This window comes from Cajanus cajan, chromosome 2 (assembly GCF_000230855.2).
Source record: "Cajanus cajan strain Asha chromosome 2, NIPB_CcT2T_4, whole genome shotgun sequence".
Taxonomy (NCBI): Eukaryota; Viridiplantae; Streptophyta; class Magnoliopsida; order Fabales; family Fabaceae; genus Cajanus; species Cajanus cajan.
This window is the reverse complement of record NC_138518.1, coordinates 78,395,401-78,418,250: the sequence shown is the minus strand read 5'-3', so window position 1 is coordinate 78,418,250 and position 22,850 is coordinate 78,395,401. Positions and strand designations below refer to the sequence as shown.

At 32.3% G+C, this 22,850-nt stretch overlaps 3 protein-coding genes across 3 annotated transcripts; 2 read left to right on the top strand and 1 right to left on the bottom strand.

Moving 5' to 3' along the window:
• Nucleotides 1-3,023: 3,023 nt before the first annotated feature.
• On the top strand, nt 3,024-8,646 carry LOC109799431 (S-adenosyl-L-methionine-dependent methyltransferases superfamily protein). Its single transcript, XM_020359989.3, has 9 exons — nt 3,024-3,223; nt 4,081-5,312; nt 5,403-5,552; nt 6,272-6,542; nt 6,736-6,846; nt 6,931-7,105; nt 7,441-7,713; nt 7,798-7,992; nt 8,092-8,646. Exons 2-9 carry the CDS (start codon nt 4,116-4,118, stop codon nt 8,318-8,320), a joined length of 2,601 nt encoding a protein of 866 aa, XP_020215578.1. The 5' UTR covers nt 3,024-3,223; nt 4,081-4,115; the 3' UTR covers nt 8,321-8,646.
• A 6,650-nt stretch (nt 8,647-15,296) lies between these two features.
• NF-YB7 (nuclear factor Y, subunit B7) lies at nt 15,297-16,272 on the top strand. The gene has a single exon (XM_020360353.3). It carries the CDS (start codon nt 15,340-15,342, stop codon nt 15,982-15,984), a length of 645 nt encoding a protein of 214 aa, XP_020215942.1. The 5' UTR covers nt 15,297-15,339; the 3' UTR covers nt 15,985-16,272.
• A 3,170-nt stretch (nt 16,273-19,442) lies between these two features.
• On the bottom strand, nt 19,443-22,019 carry LOC109799685 (gibberellin 20 oxidase 3). The gene is made up of 3 exons (XM_020360291.2): nt 21,123-22,019; nt 20,178-20,508; nt 19,443-20,082 (listed from the first exon to the last, which is right to left on the bottom strand). Exons 1-3 carry the CDS (start codon nt 21,614-21,616, stop codon nt 19,789-19,791), a joined length of 1,119 nt encoding a protein of 372 aa, XP_020215880.1. The 5' UTR covers nt 21,617-22,019; the 3' UTR covers nt 19,443-19,788.
• Between the last annotated feature and the right edge of the window lie 831 nt (nt 22,020-22,850).

Below are 22,850 nucleotides of genomic sequence, written 5' to 3'. Positions count from 1 at the left end.
CTGAGGAGGAAAATGTCAAATTAAATGTGGACATTAAGGGAAGATACCCTTTTTATTGTTGTAGATTAAAGATTATTATATATATTGTGCATTTATGACAGTTTGTGTCCAACCCATCGTGATTCATTGCATTTCACTTTCCTTCCGCGTCCTTTTTAGTCTTCTTCCTAATCCATCCATCACATGCGACGTTATGAACCCTTTCACATTTACATTTACTATACATTTTTTTTATTGTATGAATTAATAATTCAAATTATAAAAAAAAAACCCACCGACTTTAAACATCTCTCATTCCAACTGGGGTGGGCGCCACGTTTCAGATCTTAGTGTGGTAGATTTGCAAACACTTTAGGAGGAATATTTATTTTAATAAATATTATAATTTTTTTAATAAATATTATAATTTTTTTACCTTATGTAAAAAAAAATATATAATTAATAAAAGATTCATTTCCATATATTTTTATCCATAGGAATGAGATTCATTCCGATATAAAATTAAGTTGAAATTTCTATACGAATCAATCCTATGCAATAATAGGACTTTTTTTATATATCAAAATTGAAATTATTAATTTGATTAATCAATCTCTATATATAAAATTTATTTTTTTATATATTATTTTTTAACATTTTTAATCTTTTTAAAAGTTATATAATAATAATTAATGAAGATCAAAAAAGTCTTTTAATATATAATTTTTTGTCCGATCTCAAAAGCATATTAAGAATAATTTAGTCACTTACTTAAAGTTATAGAATATTTAAAAATATATTTTATTTATTTTTATCTTAAAATGAGGATTTTATGCTTAATTATTGTATCTTTATGAGTTTTGAGAATTATGAAATTTTGTAAGATCTTTATCTATTATTGGGTCATGTATTTTGATGTGTAATTATAATTATTAAAGACAAGATTTTATCTAATATATTTATGTCAAATTTATTCTAACTAGTCCTACAAACTAATCTGTTAGATCATGTTATATGTTACGTTGTCTTAGACTAAATATCTAGATAAATATCTGGAAGGGTACACTTACTCATCAATCCCAATTTTAAAAGACACTAAAGTTTGATTTGAGCACTGTCCTAATTTCCACCTAGCCTTCATCATAAATATATGATAGAATATATTTTTTATTTGAATATTTCAATAGCCATTAGTTAACGTATATGAAAGAATGATACAAATTACCTTTTACTCATGTGTAAATATAAAAAGATTTGAACTTAAAGAATTATTTTCCAATAATATTGCGGAAGAGTTGAGATTTTTAGTGCATTCAAATCAAAACTTTATTGGCTACACGTTGACTCGTTGAGTATGCAATTTTCTTTGTTTCTAATTAACAGAGACAACATTTGTTTGTTGAGGTTCGAAAGGGAAACATATGATTAACTCACAAGGAATGTTCATAATTAATAATAATGGGTATTCACCAACACTCGCTACTTAATATGGGACATTTCTTGTACATGAAAAATGTTGAATTCAAAGAAGTGATTTCCCTGTAAGGTGTAGTCCTTGTAAACCTCTGTTAATACAAAATTCGTGGCATTCTAACTTTTGCTCATTGGTACCATTACATTCATATGAATGAGTTTCAATTTTTATATCTAAATTAAGAAGGCTACATATGTTGAGTGTGATCGAAGTATATAATTTTCATGCTTAATGGGAAACCTAACATAACTTGAACATTAAGCATTTCTTTGGACTTTGGAATGAAAAAAATAATAAAAAAATACATAAAATAAAAATAGTAGATCCATGATTGGTTTAAAAAATGAAAATAAAATAAAATTAAAAGAAAGAACAACAAATCTTTTCTCCATTCATTTGATTGAATAACAATAACTTTTTTTTTTCATGCATTTGCTCTAGTCCTTATATATTTGATTATATAAGCGTCCATCGGGTTCAAATTCAAATGAGGGGAGAAATTTTAATGAAGGATATAAGAGGAAAAGGAAAAACAAGATAAAAGTTAAAAATTTTGTTTAGTTAACAAGAAAATAAGAGAGTAAAAGTAACTTTTTTTTTTGTTGAATTCAAAAGAAGATATATATTTTTAAATTAATTTACTTTTATATCTTTATAATTTTAAATTTAATAACATAAATTAGGATATTTTAAATATTATACTATTTTTTTAAAAATCCTCTTCTCCCTTTCAAATTTGTTAATATCGAAAAAGATGTAAAATTAGATAAAGAGAAATTTTTAAGTAATATGATTTATTTATTTTTAAATACAAAGTTAGACGCATCATAGTATGTTAGATATTTATTATTATTATTTTAATTAACAAAGCAAGCTCTACAGTAAATTTGGTTGATTCAACCATTATCTCCTTGTAATAGTAAAGAAAAAGGAAAAGAGATAACGTTGTATAAGAAAAGAATAGGAAGGAAGAAAGACCCTTTTTTAAATTTTGTTCACGGACATTTAACCTATAGCCACGCGAAATTACTGCGGCACGAGTCCTTGTTTAGCAAACCCAACGACGCTGATCCCCACCGGTTTCACGCCTTTCATGGGCTCGTCACTTTTCTCCTAGTCTCACTTTTTTCGTTACCATTCTTTGACCTTAGCCACTATTTTCCTAATTATCTATTTAATTGTGTCCTTTCACATCACATCCACGAAGATTTGGATCATAAAATATCTTTTAAATTTTAAATTTGTACTTTTAAAAAATCACTAATTACGTCAATTAATCAAAAACATATTATGCATAGAAATTATCTCAAAATAGTGGTTTGTAATATGAATTATTTATTTATTTATGATGTAAACTTTTTTTTTTACATAAAAATAATAATGATAAAATTTAAGATTTTGCATAAAATACTCGATTCTCACTCTTTAAGCACATTATGATGGACTTAGGAATGCAAGTTTCTGTCCTCAATAAAAGGAATGTAAAGTAGAAAACATTTATAAAAATTTAGTAATTTATAAATATTTTTAGTATAAATCATAAAAAAACTAACATTCGGACTTATGAAAATCATTCCCCCCAAATCGACAAACGCTGCTGTACCCCACCCTCTGGTATTATTATATCCACCTCTAGCACTTCCCCATCGCACTCCATTTCCGAGTTTTCATTCCGCATACCTCTCTTTCTACCTTTGCCATGCGCAACACAATGCGCAGATAACCTCTCCCCCTTCCTTCTCAGATTCGCTCCATTCCGAACAGCCGTAGGTTCGTCCAATCATTCTTTCTCTCTTTTTCAAGCTTTTCAGATCTACCGACATACTCACCGGAATCGCGCTTTTCTTCGTTTAATCTTCTAATTTCTTGCTGTTGCTTATGCGGATTGAACTTTTTTGTTTTACCGTTTTTTTTTTCTTGCTTTCTTTGCTCTTAGCATGCAACTTGGTTGTGTTTGCGTAACGTTCATGCTACTGCTGCGGTTTTTGTTTCTGGCAGTGTAGATCTGCGCTAGAGTTGTTGATTTCGCGTTGAACGCGTCTTTTCTTCTGTTTTCAATCCGTTGAATCTTTAAAATTTTCCGCGGTTCCGCAATTCTTGGCAATGCTATGCGTGGGAGTCTTCGTTGTTGAATTGCACTCTTGTTGAATTTCTGATCCGTTTTTTCTGGTTATTTTGATTTTCTAGCTCATTCTTATTTGTTGAATTTGTTAGATCTGGTCGTTTTTGGTAAGACGATGTTCTCGCGTTGAGAGAGAGAGAGAGAGATACATTTCAATACGCGTGTGTTTCCGCTTGAATTGTGGAAGCATTCGAAAGACGAGCACGGAATTATTTTTTTCACCTCTCTCATTAGTCATAACATGGCAATGCCATATTGTCATGTATTTAGTAATTCAAACGCCATATGTTTTTGCTTAATCCTCGTAATTTTATCTGTTTCGACGTTGTTGTTATAAATTATTCCAGATTTGTGAGCATTCTGTATTCTGTAATTGAGTGACTTGTTAGCTCATGTCATGTGTTTTGCAATCTAACTTTATTGATATTGACAATTGAATGTTGCTAGTACTGATCCAAGTTCAAAAAGGGGGATGGTGTTTAATTGTTTTTTGGTTCGTTTCCAGGTTTAAACTATCTGTGAACCACACCCTGTGACAACATGGCTCAAGCGAAATATACTAGAATAGATAATAAACGATCGTCGAGTTACTGTTCGACGGTGACAATTGTCGTGTTTGTAGCTCTTTGCTTGTTTGGGATTTGGATGATGACATCATCATCTGTAGTGCCTGTACAAAATGTAGATGTGTCTGAGGAAAGTAAGAATGATGTGAGAGAACAGAGTGGGGTGAAAGAACAGGCAACTGACCCCTCTAATAACAATTCTCCACAGTTCGAAGATAATCGGGGTGATCTGTCTGAGGATGCAACCAAAGGGGACGGTAGTGTCACTGCTGATAAAAACTCAGACGTGCCAGAAAAACAGGAAGAGAAATTGGACGAAAAGCCTTCAGAGAAATCTTCTGAAGATACAAAAACAGAAAATAACGATTCAAATGTGAGTGAGAAGAAATCTGATAATGATGAGAATGAGAAGAAGACTGATTCTAACGAGAAGGAGAAAAAATCTGATTCTGATGAGACTGAGAAAAGATCCGATTCTGATGAGAACGAGAAGAAATCTGAATCTGAGGATAATGAAAAGAAATCTGAATCTGAGGATAATGAAAAGAAATCTGATTCAGAAGAGGCTGAGAAGAAATTGGATTCAGAAGAGACTGAGAAGAAATCGGATTCAGAAGAGACTGAGAGGAAATCAGATTCAGAAGAGACTGAGAAGAAATCGGATTCAGAAGAGTCAGAGAAGAAATCTGATTCTGATGAAAGCGAGAAGAAATCTGAGGATTCAAGTGGATCACTAGATAAGATTGACGAAAAGGTGGAACAAAGTGGTAACAAGGAGTCAGATGAAAATTCTACGGAGACGAAAACAGATGACAGTGCCAACAACCAGGCTTCAAATGAGGTGTTCCCTTCTGTGGCTCAGTCAGAGCTTCTGAATGAAAGTACCACGTCAAATGGTTCTTTTTCAACTCAGGCTGCAGTGTCAAAGGATGAAAAGGAGTCTCAAGTATCCTCCAAGCAATCTACTGGCTACAATTGGAAACTGTGCAATGTCACTGCAGGCCCTGATTACATCCCATGCCTCGACAACTTGAAAGCAGTTAGGAACCTTCCAAGTACCAAACACTATGAACACAGAGAAAGGCAATGTCCTGAAGAACCTCCTACCTGCCTTGTCCCTCTTCCTGAAGGATACAAACGCCCAATTGAATGGCCCAAAAGCAGAGAGAAGGTAAACATCAACCCAAATGATTGTCAATTATCATTCTTTGTTTAGAATTTTATTCTTCCATAAATAAAATAATAAACTGTTTTCATGCAGATATGGTATTCTAATGTTCCACATACTAAGCTAGCTCAATATAAGGGGCACCAGAATTGGGTGAAAGTTACAGGTGAGTACCTTACTTTTCCAGGTGGTGGAACCCAATTCAAACACGGTGCACTTCATTACATTGACACCATACAAAAGGTAAAATGTGTACTCTACTCTTGTCATGGTTGACTGTTAGTTGCTTTTATTGTTGAGTTTTTATATATAACTCTGGATGACCTTTTGCAGCATGTTCCATGAATTTATATTACATGTGCTATATTATTACCTTATGGTACAAAAAGTATTAGATTTTCAAGATATTAAATGTTTCCACTTCTTAATTAAAAGTTTATGTTTTAATTTCTTAATATATGCCCTAAAGGCACACATTAGCAGCACCCAAAAAAACATTTTTTTATGGCAATTCCTTCTTGTAGTGGGCATGCATCTTGTTGATCTAATACTGGCATTTCTTAGGTGACTGGTATGAGATTAAATTGTCTAACATTTTACATTAATAATATGATATCCAGAGCAAAAAAAGTTTTGATACTATCATGACATAAAATAAGTGATTGTAATTTTTTTAATAGTTAGGAATTGTACACAAGATGATGAGTAGAATAACAAATAGAAAATGAAAGTTGAGATAGAGAAAGGCTATTTTTTTTTTTTAATAAATTTTTTATGTCTATCATAGGAAAAATCAGGTTGGTGTGGACTATCAATGTATGCTACACTAGGAGACAACCAAAATTTAACAAATCGGGATATGAACATTATTTGAACTTATACAAATAAATTTCTATATGGATGTCATATGTTTTCTTGTTGTTGAGTATTTTTACTTAATATAAGGAACCTTGATGCTGCAGTCTGTACCTGATATTGCTTGGGGCAAGCGCTCACGTGTGATTTTAGACGTTGGATGTGGTGTTGCTAGCTTTGGTGGCTTTCTCTTTGAAAGAGATGTACTTACAATGTCATTGGCACCAAAAGATGAACATGAAGCTCAGGTGCAATTTGCACTTGAAAGAGGAATTCCTGCTATATCTGCTGTCATGGGCACAAAGAGGCTTCCCTACCCTGGGAAAGTATTCGATGTAGTCCACTGTGCCCGCTGTAGAGTTCCATGGCATATAGAAGGTATTCAATGACCCCATTTTTATTGTGATTAGATTAATTCTTGTTCTTGAAATTTTTGTGGCATTTTAGTACATCTCGCTGTTGGGGTATTTGGATTTTAAAACAAGTTCCTTATATATATAGAGTACTTGGATGTAAATTCATATAAATACAACTGGATTTTAATTTTGACTTACTGCTTATATAAGTGTAGGTGGCAAACTTCTTTTGGAGCTGAATAGAGTTTTGCGACCTGGTGGTTTCTTTGTATGGTCTGCTACTCCTATTTATCAGAAGCTTCCTGAAGATGTTGAAATATGGAATGGTAGATAATAATATTCTTTTCCGCCTCTATTAAGCAGTTTAGTGTTGTTGCATTAATTCTGACATTTTATGAATTAATTTGCAGAAATGAAGGCACTAACAAAAGCGTTGTGCTGGGAAGTTGTGTCCATCAGCAAGGATAAACTTAATGGAGTTGGTATAGCTGTGTACAAGAAGCCAACTTCTAATGAGTGTTATGAGAAACGTTCTAAGAATCAACCTCCTATATGTCCAGATTCTGATGATCCTAATGCAGCATGGTATTTCTTCGTTAACTGATGATCTTTGACTGTAATATAAACGTTGCAGTTTTTTTTATTCAACTTTTCTTCTGGGTGCATGTATGAAACATAAAACCAAAACTTGTGATGTCCTTTGATTACAATCGGATTCTGCTATAAATGAACAATGTTTTCTTTCCAACGTATCTGCTAAAGTTTGGATAAACCTGCAGTATTAATTCTATAGGATAGGACATTGATATTCTCAAACTACCTTTTTCTTGAACTAACTCTGCAATAATTGGATTGCTTTACATTATACAAACCAAAAAGATGTAATATATGTTTCTGCTGTCTAATCTCTCTGGTGATAGGAACGTTCCATTACAAGCTTGCATGCACAAAGTGCCAGTGAATTCAACAGAACGTGGGTCACAATGGCCAGAGAAGTGGCCAGCAAGACTGACCAACACACCGTACTGGTTGACAAACTCTCAAGTTGGAGTTTATGGAAAGCCTGCTCCTGAAGATTTTAATGCTGACTATGAACACTGGAAACGTATAGTATCCAAGTCTTATCTTAATGGGATGGGGATTAATTGGTCCAATGTGCGGAATGTCATGGATATGAGATCAGTCTATGGAGGGTGAGCGAAATTTGTTGATTCCCATGTTGCTCTGAATTACATTAAACTGCTATTATTGCCTGTGACATCTTTTTTGGGCTACAGGTTTGCCGCAGCCTTGAAGGATTTGAATATTTGGGTCATGAATGTGGTTTCAGTAAATTCCCCGGACACACTTCCTATTATATATGAGCGAGGTCTCTTTGGTATGTATCATGATTGGTGTGAATCATTTAGCACCTATCCAAGGTCCTATGATCTACTTCATGCAGATCATCTGTTTTCAAATCTTAAGAACAGGTGCTAACAACTATTTCATTCCTCATTCATCAACAGTAAAATCTTTATTATCAGATTAGAAATAATCTGAATATTTTGCTAATGTTCAACGTCATGCAGGTGTAATTTAAAAGCTGTTGTGGCTGAGGTTGATCGGATCCTTAGGCCTGAGGGAAAGTTTATTGTCCGAGACACTGTTGACATCATTAACGAGCTTGAAAGTATGGTGAAGTCCATGCAGTGGGAGGTCCGCATGACTTACTCTAAAGATAAGGTGGGCATTTTATGTGTCCAGAAGTCCATGTGGCGGCCTAAAGAATTGGAGACCCTCGAGTATGCTATTGGTTAAGATGCCAACCAGATTGTTGGGTGATTTTTGGGTTTTGGCTGCTCAAAATTCTTTTGTAACTGTACTGCCGCCATTATTTATGTATCATTATAGTTAGGCAGTTTGTGTTCGTCTTTTTCTTTGGTAATTAATTTTGATCTCCTCTGTTTATGGGTTGGTGTCTTTTGATGCAACATAGTTAAGGAAATTTGATCATATTCTTTCAACTGTAGAGGCTTTTGGTAATTAATATTTGAGGTTCTGGAAAAGATATCGCCAAAAGTTGGTGGTAGTTATGATATTGAATATATGGACAGGAGCAATATATTATTGGTTCAAATATCAAATACTGGAAGTTGAAGGCTTACTAGTACTTATGTCTTGCAAACTTCATTTAGATAAAAAAGGAGCACTTCAATACAAGATAATGTCTGTGCACAAACACTGGGGCAAATAACGGCCGTGCGGGGGAATAAAAGACTGAGGGAGGCCACCGTAGTGAGGAATTCTTAAATGCATTATTTGTGTCTTTAATGGTTTCATTTTGTATTTTTTTTTTGTGAAAAATATTCATTTTGAACTTTAAGCCCAATGTTTTTGGGTTTTATAATGTTTCTATTTGTATGAGTATGGAGATCGAAGTCAGGTTTAATAAGGTGGGGGAGTTGTCATATAAAATTATAAAGATAAAGTTTGTGTATATATGATGTATTAAAGAACAAAAGAAAATTTATGAAGTAAAATATTCTAATTTGCTTTGTTCGAATGTTGTTTTACCATCTTGTTGTAATGAGTAGGACATACTATGCACTTCAGAATGATAAAGAAAGAAACTAATTAGCACCAAGTATATTTTGGTTTGAGTAGAATATGTCTTAACACTCCTTTATGAGAGATGCAGGAGTTCTTCAATTCAATCATTTTTCTTTTTCTTGTTGGATATTTCGTTCGTACAAATCTTTTTTATTTTTTGAGTCTACCATAAGTTACTAGTAAAATTCGAAAATGTCAAATCTTTGATGACTTCATCATATATGATTGAGTTGCAAATTCTTTTATATAAATATTCTATATTTGAACTAAATTCTCTTTGATTAAATGTAAAAGATGTTAGAAATTTTTTTTATTTTTTTTATTGATAGCGTAATCTATATATTCTAAAGTTGTTAATTAAAAATTACTAATTTGCGATTTTTATGTGTGGGTCTCATTTTTATATTGTCTCTGGCTTGATGACGTCGGACCCATGTTTTGTGGAGCCCAAGGTGACAAAGACAAAGCTCTCTACGTGAGTGACATTAATTGCTAATGAAGTTATGTCCGCGTGAGCGTGAGGAGGGAGAATCTTTTCTGTCTAAACTAAGGCTGACTTGGAGTTTAGTCATTGCCAAACATGGGAGCAATAAAGACTTTTTGCCTCATCCACGTTGGGCATAGGTTGAGTAGCACTTGGCATGGATAAGTATGAGAGCTCTCTGCCTAAATGATACCAAGTGTGAGAAGGATATGGCATCGAATGTGAGTTGTCTATTTAAAATGTGGTGTTTGGCTAAGTTTTGAACATTATACGAGTAGTAGGAGAACTTAAATGTATGATATCATTTATTTATACATCAATGTATATAGTTGACTAAATTGTTGGAATTTAGCATGTGATGTATGTTATATCGTGTTGAGAATGCTTAAGACATAAAGTTGTGTTGAGTTAATTGACTTAGGTTTTAAAGGAGATGTTGTTTTGAAAGTTGGATATCCAATTGTGATGATATTATTATAGTGCTTTATGAGCCTAATGGTTAAAAACCCTTCTTGAATAATTGACTCTTGAAGTGAATAGTTGAATCTTCTCTAAAACCTTAGTTAGATGCGATATATGGGTAAGGTCAAGGAATACTAATTATAAGCAACCACAATATAGGGGACATGTCAAACTATACTTATTATAAAATGACCTATATTGATCCGTATATGGACAAAATAGAGCCATTCATGTATAAAGCGACCAAATTAGAGTAAGGTACAATGTCGGAGGCTAAATCCCTAATTGAATACTAGAAGGACATAGTATTTGGAGGGTAGTTGACGTGCTAATCTCATAAGTGACTTAGTTATGCAAGCTAACATCGTGGTAGACTCACACCCAAACTAATGACGAAAGCTAAGAAACCATGTTGCTATGAATAATTATCTAAATTGACTATTGATCTAATTGTATTGAAAAGATCGCATTGTTGGTTCGGTAAGGTCAAGCCACTTAGACTACTCACCTATGTTGTAGAAAATCTCCTAGTTGAAATATGTGACGACACATGTAGTTGAGTTGTTATATGGTGTGATGTATATGCCATTTTGTAGGTTATTCAAGTTGAATAATAAGTTGTGCATGTGATGAGTTGCATTATTGTGTTGTAATTTGAAGTATTGTTGTTGTGTTGATCTAGTTAAGCAACATGTTGTATTTCATTGAGAAGTTGTAGGTTAATAATATGTTAAGTTTATAAGTTGTTTATGTTAGTAGTATATATAGTAGTGTCTACTTCTATATTGATTATGTTGATTCTTTTGAATACTAGTTTATCCTTGCATGTTTTCATGTGGTGGAACTATGATGACCATACTTAATATGAGAACATAACATGGATAAGCATGAGGAGGAGTACATTTGAGCCCAAGTTAGCTATGATGCAAATGATCTTTTGAGCTACTCTGAGGTAGCTGATATAGTATGTTGCTTGATCGACAACCTATGCTTATATACATTTCAGTTGATTATTTTGGATCACTATATGTGTGTGTGTGTACAATATATGATGGAGTTCCTAAACATTCATAAATTTTATGAGTTTGTTTCTCTACATTCTTATACATATATTACATATGTCTATCGATTAAACTGTTTGTATACAAATCTTAATTAGGTAGTTATAATTATATTTTCCACTGTTAGTAGTTGGACAACTAAGTGTAATGACTTGATAGGACGTTATATTTTGAAGAACTAGGAGAATCAAAGATCGTTGAAAATCATCTCAGAGATTCACACCCTGTTCATCGAGGTAAGGGAGAGTGAGTAATCTTGCTCTAGATGTCTGGTTTATGTCGAATAGTAAGTTTGAACCTAATATCTTCTCCATTATATGCGTCATATGAGAGAAATCCCAAAATTATGACTTGCCTTGTGTTTATGTTATTCATATGATTATTCAATGCTTTAATTGAGGCTATTGACATTTATGCATGTTTAATTGCATGTATTAAATTAATTTTGTGAATCTTGGATTGTTCATGGGTTCTCATGGGAACCTTAAAGGAATGCATTTTGGTGTTTGTATGAAGAGTTGATATGAACATGTGATTATATGTAAGTTGTGGCTTTTAGAAGTGCAACTTGACCTTTTGAATGCTTTTACCAATTGTAATTGTAAATTTTTTGAGTGACACTTGTATGAGATTCATGCCTTTGCTATGTTGTGTTTCTAATGTGATGCTTGGTGCCAAATTAGGGTCATTAGGCGTTTCTGTGGCCAAGAGCAAAGTTTGCTCTTTGTGTCATTCGTGTCGGGCATGAGAGCTTTAGGGGCTCCCTTTGGTGTTTCAATTGGGTGTGAGTTTGGTCACGTCAAGCATGATTCATCTTGAGAGCAACTTGTGCTCTTTGGATGCCTCGCATTGGGTGTGGCGTGACTGCCACCAGGCATCACCTTGTATATTGAGACCCTTTGTGATGGAGAAAACTAGGAGAAGTGGAAGATGTTCTTCTCCTCGGATTCACCAATGCTTGGACCTCTTCAATGGAGCTTGAAATCCGAATGTAAGACACTTGAAGGAGTGAAGATTTTCGGACTTAGGGTTCCTAGAATGGAAGCATCCAAGCTTAAGGAACAAAGGAAAGCTCACTTCAAAAGGTAGGAAACCTAGCTAGGGTTCCTAAAAAGTGATGGCTCTCTCTTGGTGACTTTTGGAAGAAACTTGGCAGAATATTTGCTCTCAAATTTCATATATCAAAAGTGAATACAATGAGTGAAGGAGGAAGCTTAAATGGATCTGGAATTAGGGACGGACACCTGGCGCCAATGTGGAGGCTTCACATGTGGCGCCAAGTTTTGAATTCAAATTTTGAATTTGAATTCAAAACTTAACTCACATGTGCAAGTGTTAAGTCTCAATTTTACCTCTTTTTGGATGAGACTTATTGAACAAATTCCACTCATCCTTTGAACCATTGCAATATAATTGTTCTCTTTTTGGTTCATTTTGTGTGCAGATATAACTAACCCAAATTTAGCTAACAATACCTTAATACACCTCATTTTTGTGCAGGTATTGAGCTAGAGAAGTGAGGATTGAAGATTCTAGGATTGGGAATCCAAGAGGCTAAGGAGCAGAGAAGAAATTGCGCCGGGCGCAAGATGACTCGCGCCGAGCTTGAGAAGAACAGAGTCTGGAAGCCGTGGCGCCGGGCGAGAGAATACATGCGCCGGGCGTGGTCGAGACAGAGAGTGCTTGAAACTCTCTGGAAGACATCGCGCCGGGCGTAAAAGGAAATTGCGCCGGGCTTACACTGAGGTAGAAAGTGCTCAGAAGAGTACGTACCGGGCGCGAAGACTTACACGCCGGGCGCGAAACCCTAATCTGATCTCCCTGGCTCGTATTTGAAGCCATTTTCGGGGGAGAAACCCCCATTCTCACATTAGGGTTGAATTTGAGTCACACATGTTCAGCCAAGGTGGCACCATCCATGTGACTCAAAATGCAACTTAAATGCATGCTAAATTAAACCTAGTTTTGAATTTTGAATTCAAAACTTAACTCACATGTGCAAGTCCGGTTCACATTGATGCTAGGTGTATTTAGGTTTGATTTAGTGTGCATTTAGGGTTGAATTTGAGTCACACATGTTCAGCCAAGGTAGCACCATCCATGTGACTCAAAATGCAACTTAAATGCATGCTAAATTAAACCTAGTTTTGCCTAATTCAATTAAACTAATAATCCTCCTTAAATCCTAATCTAATGACCTAAATACAATGGTCAATGAAATACAAACATTAGGAAATAATAAAAGAAACAAAATGAGCCCAATATTGGGTACTAAAAGCACGAAGGCCCATGAAGCCCAAAACTAGGCCCAATAGGCCTATGGCCCAAAAATGCTACTCTATGTGGTCTAAAATACAAGACCAAAATATAGGAAACCTATACTAACATGATATATACAAGATATAAGAAAATAGCTAAAACCAAGTATGGCCTATGAGAAGCTCAACTTGGGCCTTTCAAGCCCATCGGGCCCATTGGGCCTTGACTGGCCCAAACCTTCATGTCTAGCCAACTCCTCTTGGCTCCTTCAATATGTCACCTCTTGCCTTCCTAGGCATGATTCCATCACTTTGTTCTTGCTATGATGTATCTTTAATAAGTGTAATTTTTGTACTAATTAATGTTGGTAAGTGGTTGTGATGTGTGAGTATGCTATTGATATGATTGTGAGTTTTGAATGGATTGAATGATGTTGTGCTAGCAATGGTATATCTCTATGTGTATGGATTTTATGAGGGTCATGTGATGGAAAGTCTAAGCCAATACTTAGTCGCAATTTGAATATGAGATAAACATGAATGGGTGCACAATTGTGAATGTGTGTGGTGATAACATGATAATGCATCGAGTCTTGTGTGACATGCATCATATGCATAATTGTTTTTGGATGGGTACCTTAAGCTTGGGGATCTATGACCTTGCAGATAGTCAGGTTTGGAAGCCTTAGTTTTGCTCGTTGTGTGCATAGGGTGTATCTTGTGCGATACCACTATCCCTACGCGCCTTGATGTATTTCCTCCTCAATGTATAGTGCATGAGAGTGTGATTTGACATGATCTCTTAAGCTACTCTATATGTACTTTATGACAATGTACCACAATATGATTTTTACTAGTGTTACATGCATGCGTACATTGAAGTCTGTTTCCATTGCATTATATACGTTGATGTCTAACTGTGTGATGAACCTTATTGTGACCCTTAACTAAATCTACTATGCAATCTTGTCATTAATATATATTATTTTTATTATATCTTATTTTGTGTTTAACTATCCGACTATGTTCTATGCTGTGAGTTAGAGTTAAATATTTCCCATTCTTTGCCTTCTTGTGTTTGTTTTTCTATGTATGTTGCTATAGGCGAGACTTAACTTGATGTTGATGATGCTCATGACGAGACCTAGATCTTGTACATTGAGATTTATTTTATGATAGAATGTGACATAAGAATTAAGTTAAGATTTCCTTTTTGTTGGTTTCTTTATGTTTAAGCTTTTCATGTTAAATTTCATTTTATAATTACTATACTAAACATTTATTCTAATTCTTTTTGATGACGTGTTACTATGTGATACCTTTAACTAGGGAGATTTGCAAACCTTTGTTTAATCAGTAAAATTTATTTTCAAACACTTTCATTTTTGTTATTTTATATACCTTATTAGTATGTGATGTAGAGATTGTTACCATATATACTTTACTTAAACAAAATATTAATACACTAAAGAAGTATAGCTCATTAATAGGTGTAAACATTGTGGTATCAAGATGATGGATAAAAAACATTAATAAAAAAAGTATCATTAAAAGGTTGAACTACACTCCCGCTGTTATTTTTTCGCATACATCATTGGATATGTGTAAATTCTTATTAAATTCACATGTGTACCTATATATGTAATTGAAATTGCAATTCATTTCGACTGAATTGGAGAATTAATAAAAAACTATTATGAGAGAATTAATTTGTTAATTGCCCTGAAACAATTAATTAAGTGTATATATGCGGAAGTGTCAATAATAGTGTTATCTAACGTCTAGAGCGAGTCTGGGGGATTTCATTGGTGAAACCCACTTTTTTTTTGTTTTTCGATTTTCTCTTGTCCTAACCCTTCTAACATGCCTATTTTCATGCCTCTATTTCAGTTTATACATGCAATATAATAAATAATTAATATCCTAAAAGCTCATTCATTCCCCTCTCCAAAAATCTAAGTCATGGATCCAGATGAGAGCCATGGCACTTTGCCAAATGGATTCAACACAGGAAGCCCCGAAAGCCCTTGCTTAAAGACAAGCACCAACACCACCCCCACCACACACAACAACAACAACAAAGAAATGGACCGTTTTCTCCCTATAGCCAACGTTGGAAGAATCATGAAAAAAGTGATTCCCCCAAACGGGAAAATCTCCAAGGACGCAAAGGAAACAGTTCAAGAATGTGTGTCCGAGTTCATTAGCTTTGTCACCGGGGAAGCCTCCGACAAATGCCAAAGAGAAAAGAGAAAAACCATCAATGGTGAAGATGTCATATGGGCCATCACTACCTTAGGGTTTGAGGATTACGTGGAACCCTTAAAATCTTATCTTCAGAAATATAAAGAGATTGAAGGAGAAAAACTTAATATTCCAAAGCAACTACGTTCTGAACAAAGGCTACAACACCACCCCCATAATAGTAATCAAGACGAAAATAATCAAACATTCAATGGTGCATATGCATCAACAAATCTCATTTCTCAACCTCCCTATGTCGCCTCTGATCAGAAGTTTTCATCACTACCCTTCTCTCCAAACTCGATTCAGAGTCAGCTACGGCAGCAAGATCAGATTGATTCAGTGGGCCACTGGTACGAATAAGACCAAGCTTTCTGTGGTTGGTTTCATCTTTTTTATAAATTGTAATTTTATACACATAATTCTGCGTATATGAATATAATGTAACGTTTAGAGATTCATTTTTTTTTTTTATAATAAAATGAGCTTAGAATTTTCGCGATTCTTCTTGGTGAAAGCATTTTGACACAATTATACATATCTGGTTTGTGGTAAACCAGTAGTTGCTAGGCCGAAGGGATCCAAATTCATGGTTTCTCTCTATCTATCTTTTTGACAAATTATGTCACCAATCATATATCACTTATCTCTCCTCTCTTCTTATTAAGGGTTCTACATCTAAGGAGTGTCTATAACTTTTGTTAATATTCTCCAAACATATGCATGTTCTATGATAGACGTGCAAGTGTGACGAAAATGTACCCGGGAAGAATAAACTCCGAGAATAAACATATGCAATTATGCTTGTTCATTAAGTGTATGTTTAAAATCAAATTCAAGACCTAAATTATTACTCTCTACACATGTAACAGAAGTGACACAGTAATGTTTAATTAATATAGTAATTTTGTCATCAATTGATATAATTTTTGTTTGGATGTAAATTCTGGAAGTACATCCAAATTCCTTTAAACATTTATGAGTCTCACTTCTAATGAGTATAGTATAATTTAAAAAAAATAAAAATTTATACCATGTTATAAATTAATTATCTCAAAAGTTTAATTGCATTATGAATAAATAATACATGCATTAAAAATTTAAAGTTAAAGCTTTTTTCTACGCCGTGATCTTTAAGTAATATCTTTAAAGACACGCTTTCTGATTGTTGATCGTACTAAAATTTTATATTAACAGTGTATGCAATTAAACTCTTGTGTTATTAAAATTTTGTGCCATTAATATAATATTACCTAACCCCAACATGATGTAATATGAGATGTTGTTTAGGATTAATAATTTCAAGTTTATTATCAGTGAAGAAAGTATCCTACTTGACGAGTCTAGTTGGACTTCATTGTCATTGTCAAAAACTGTTTTCTATTATTTGTTCAGTAGCTTCACTGTTTCGTTTCCCATTGTCTTGGGTTTGCGCGAAAAGAAAGTCAGAGACTTCTCTCCACCTCTGTTAAGTGTTAACCAACAACCAGTGCAGACAACTCCTTTTGACAATGCCTAAGACACAACTTGTCATAGTCTTCATTCTTGAACAACTTTAATATATAGGAAAGTAAATGACCCTTTCCATATCAAATTGTAAGAAAATCATTCCGCATGAGCACTTACGTATGTAATAAAGATTTCCACGTCTGTCTAAACACGCTTATCTTCAATTAAACTAATAATGATTTTATTTACACATAGATTTTATATTTATTATTAGTATATTTTAATTTGTCTAATACACAATATAAACTTTTATTTTATACAATAAAAGTTATAATAAATAAATACCTTTTGCATATAAAAATTATATTATTATTAAAATTGTAATATATATAAATATATTTGGCCAGGTAGATTATATTTAATTTTATGATAAATAATTTGTTATAATACAAATTTATTTTTAACTATTCTGATTTATGGTGGTGCCAGCAATTGAACAAAGATAAATAAAATCTTCTATTCAGAAGCTAGCATCGATGGATCCAATTCAATTAATTCCAAAGATGTTTGAAGTTGGACGGTGGTGCTTCTTATTTTGAAGCCATGAAGTACATTGAAAGAGTATCTGCATCAGCCCCATGTTGCTTTTGTGTAAAATTATATACAACTGTGACTAAAGATGACAACAAAAGGAGATGGAGGTGAAGTTCTTAAAATATGTGTTCTTGTCTTTTATTTTATATTTATCTCTGTTTCTATATTTTAAGAATATAAGATTTGTGTCGTATCTTTTATCTCTATCGAATATCGGGTATATCTATACTCATCTATATCTCCTCATAAATTAATTCAATATTATTTTTTATAATTTTTTTAAAATAAAATAAAAATTACAAGTATGTTTATAAAAAAATAAAATAAGTTTATAAAAATTTAAAACAAAGATGGAGATGAGGATATATATGTAAATGACATATAAGTATATATTTATCTTTATCTTTGTATCTAATTAAATTAATTGGGTATAATCTGTATCTGTATTTATATCAGATCAACTCGAATATTTTTTTATAGAATAATTCAAACATTATCTATTTATTTGTCATTTCTAACTGTTACAATGTAAATCATGCTAAACTTGTCCTTCCTTCTTAAGTAGCTCTTTTGGTGGTGTTACTGTTTTGTCTCCTTTTGGGTTTAAAAAGAAAACAAGGAGACTCCTTAAACTGACAACTAAATATCTATGGATGATGTGATAAAAAGCAAAAATAATATGCACAACAACAATATATTATAATAAACTTTTTTATACCATCTTAAGAAAAATAGATTTAAATTACAAAATTGATTTATAAAATAGGAATTATTCTTTATTTATATAATATATTTTAGTCATATTTAATGTAGAATCTCCAACAATAGACACATAAAAATATATTGTTATACAAATAACTGATGTATGTGTATTATTACTTAATATTAATAATAATAATAGTTTGTTTACATAATTATCCCGACTAATCTCGGTGCTATTATTATCTAGATTGGGCAATTCAAACAGTGACATTTCTTTTCGGACCTAACGTTACCATCTGATCAATTACTCAATCTAGATCAAGACTTTACACTTTGGAAAGAACCCATAAATGAGAAAAAAAAATGATAAAGGGGGTAGGCGCAGATGAGAAACTACAAAGAAGAAAGTGAATGAGAAAGAGGTGTATAATATATGGTATACGAAAAAAAGTGTTATTACAAGTTTAAGGTAATTTGGATGCTAGTACGGAGAAAAAATACTGAATGCAAAGAGCATATACCCTTTGATCATTGATAACACACAAGCAAGAAAATCAATAAATCATGTTTATTTTGCCCAACAATCATCAAAATAAACAAAAAAAAAAAAAAACTAAAAATGACTCTCACCAGTAGCACCCACTACCCCCATAATTCTTTTACATAAAATTGACACTATAAAAAGATAGTTAAGATTATGTATTTATATATCAAAAGTAAACATTTTATCAAATTAATACATCCTCACTGTTTAAGTCTTTCCGGCCATTAACGGAATCACAGTAGAAAAAATGAGTTTCTTGTACATTCATGAACTAAATTATACCAAAAGTAAAATTTTCGCTTTCAAGGATGAATGGACTCTTTTAGCTTATCTTTCACCCTTATCCATTTATACAATATAAATTTGAGTTTTTATTTTTAAAATTAAATATTTTTTCTACCATTTTTTTTTTCTGTCACTTGCATATAATCTTCGTTACCTGCATATATGTATATCTTATGAATCAATTTATATTTAACATGTATATAATAAGTGATAAGTGGTGAGGTCAATAATAAAAAATGTATGAATACATGCATATATAACAGAAATCGGAATTCATTATTTATATTATTCGAGTACAGTGGGTTTTATTAATAGAAACAATAAAAGGAAATTACTGAAATATCCAATTTTCTTTGTTACCCATAAGAACAGGTAGAAACAGGATCTAGCTAGCATGACCTTCATCAATGTATATACTTAGTTTATGCGACCCACTTGACCAAACCTAGGTGTACTAAGAAAATTAACTATATCTTGCTGATGAGGAATTGAAGAACACAGGCTATATATTCTGATTTCTGGTGGTGCCAGCAATTGAACAAAGATGAATACAATCTTCAATTCATAAGCTAGCATCGATGGATCCAAATCAATTACTTCCAAAGGGGTTTGGAGTTGGATGGTAGTGCCTTTTGATTTTGAAGCCATGACACGAACATTGGAAGAGTATCCGCATCAGTCCTATGATGCTCTTGCGTAAACTCATAGAATTGTGCCCAAGTGAAATCAGGATAATTCCTTTGCTCTCCATTCTCAAGTAACTCTTTTGGTGGTGTCAGTGTTTTGTCTCCTTTTGGGTTTAAGAAGAAAACAAGGGACTTTCTATCCACCCTATTGTTAACCAAAACTCTGTGTACGCAACTTTTGTATACCCCATTCGTCATCGCCTAATGAAGATAAAAAATACATATAACAAATTAATATTTTTCAAGTTATTGTATGAATTATTATATATGTATCATTGTACCAGAGTAATAATTACCATCAAAGTGTCGCCTATGTTTATGATTAAAGCATCGGGAGTTTCAGGTCGAGGAGGAACAGGAAGCCATTTGTCATCAACATAAACTTCAAGACCTGAAACTTGATCTTGATGAAGAATGGTTAATGAAGTTGGGTCACAATGAGGGCCAACGCCAAGGGTGATGCTAGGATTTTCGCAACGTGGGTAACGATTGCACCTCATTATTGCTTCACAATCTTCGAAATATTTTTGTAAATACAAAGGATCTACACCCAAACTGATGCTTAATAACTCTAGAATACTCACAGATACCTCCTTCATAGCTTCACAGTACTTCTGATTCGCCAAACTATTTCATTTTTTTTAATTTGACAAAAAAAATGTTAATCAAGGAAATCAATAAACTATATATTGCATGCATGTAGAATTTTATATCCATCAAAATCGAACTTAGATGCCTTTGATATATAAACGTGTATAATACGTAGATTATTACTACTAATTTTTGTTAGACATTTATGAATTCATATACATTTTCACATTAGAATAACATTGTCTATTTCATATTTAAATTATTATAAATTTATTTTTTGTCATTCTTTAAAAGGTCTCATACTCTTATACTAAAAGAAACTTTTATATATTTATATAAATTCGTAATATAAAACTTGATTTGTATTTCAATAATTTTTTTTATTTTATTACCACAAGTATCTCTAATCCATTGAGCCAGAGACTAATATTGTTTAGTAATATTGTAATTATCTCTCCAAAAGTTTTTATAAAAAGTTTAGATCTAAAATGAGATTCTTTGTTAAAAAATTATCTACACGTATAAACGCTTTAATTATTACGTTAATTCACTCGGCTCAATTAATTATTACTGCTAATTGGCAATGAATAAATGAACATTTGAGATAAGGAATGATGACATAAATTCATTGTATTTTTGATAGATCTTACCCAACACGTTCAAATTCTTCTCCTAACATAGACTTGAAGTAGTCAACAACATGTGATTCAGATGCGGGGATGTAATTGTATCGGTAAGTAAACATCTCTTTCCATGGCAAATTGGTAGAAAATTTCTCTGCATGAGCAACCGAGTAACCCCACTTATCTTTCATAGCACTAAGCTTCTTGCTTAAGGGAAGCTTGAAAATGGAGTCGCATTGCCGATAAGTAGAAATGATGAAATCATAGTCTACACCATGGTTGGTGACTTCAAAGAAGCCATGCTTCATGCAAGCCTCCCTCACAAGCTTTGCAGCATTAGCCATAGCAACCTCATCACCCTTAATGGCCTTCAAGTCTATGAGGGGTGTATTCAGCTTTTCTGAACTGCCTTTCTCTAAGGCTTTAGATGACCACATAAATTGTTCAGGCACCTTATGCATCAAATGGAAGTCAAAAGCATTAATTTCTTTTGATGGAGCGATGATAGTGCTTGATTCCATTGGGAATGATTTATAGTTCACAAACCAAAGTGCAGTAATTTGGGTACTTGTTCAATTTGCAGATAGGGGTTACACACATATTTATACATAAACCGACGCGTATTGCATTTATATTTTTTTTTTTTGGTGTTGTGTATTGCATTTATATTTAACTAAGAAATGAAAATGTATTTTAGGAAATAAATATTGAAAATTGAAAATTTACTTTTTATAAAATATTTAATATAATTCTTAATTATTTCTTTTTATAAAATATTAAATATAATTAAGAAAATAAAAATGTATTTAAGGAAATAAATGTTTTATTGAGAATTTTAAATATACTTTTATAGAATATTTAATATAATTATTAATCATTACTTTTATAACATATTGAAATAATTATTAATTATTAATTTTACAAAACATTTAATATAACTATTTTATCTTATCTTAATCTTAATATTATTAAATCTATATCTATATAGGAATAATCATGTCATTATATTTTGTACATGTTAAATTTAAGAATTGACATGTAGTTAGATAATATATATATATATATATATATATATATATATATATATATATATATATATATTATTAAAGGTAGAATAGTTTTCTCTTAATTTTTTCCATCCAAAATTACATAGCTAGTTTGAGTCCACTTTTTTTTATTTTTTATTTTTTATTTTTTATATATTTTTATATATTTTTTAGAATTCAAATATTTTCTATTAGTTACAAAATAAATTTAATTATATCAACTAAACGTACAAATAATCTTTATTAATTATTTGAAATATAATTGTATCCTAATTTTAATCTTATCTTATCATAATCTTAATCTTAATATTATTAAATTCAACAGTTCTTTTGTGACGAATTATTGAAAAATAGATGCATCTTGTTGATATATGTAATAAAAATTAATTCCTTTTTAAGTCATCATTTATTGCATAATAACCCTCTATGTGTAACCCTTTTTGAGATGCTCGTCCGTCTCTAGGATCAACGATTAACTCCATAAATTAACACAAGATTTTTGTGTTTTGTCCTCACTCACACTTTCTAGAAAACTTCCTAGAAGGTCATCTATCCCTAAAGTGCTCCAAGCCAAACATGTTTAGCTATGAAGTTCTTGTCGTAATGAATTATTGAAAAGTAAATACATCTTATTAGTATAGATTTTTTTTAAACATCCAAGAATATATTGAATATGTGGCATTACAGGTGCCACAAACCCAAAATTACA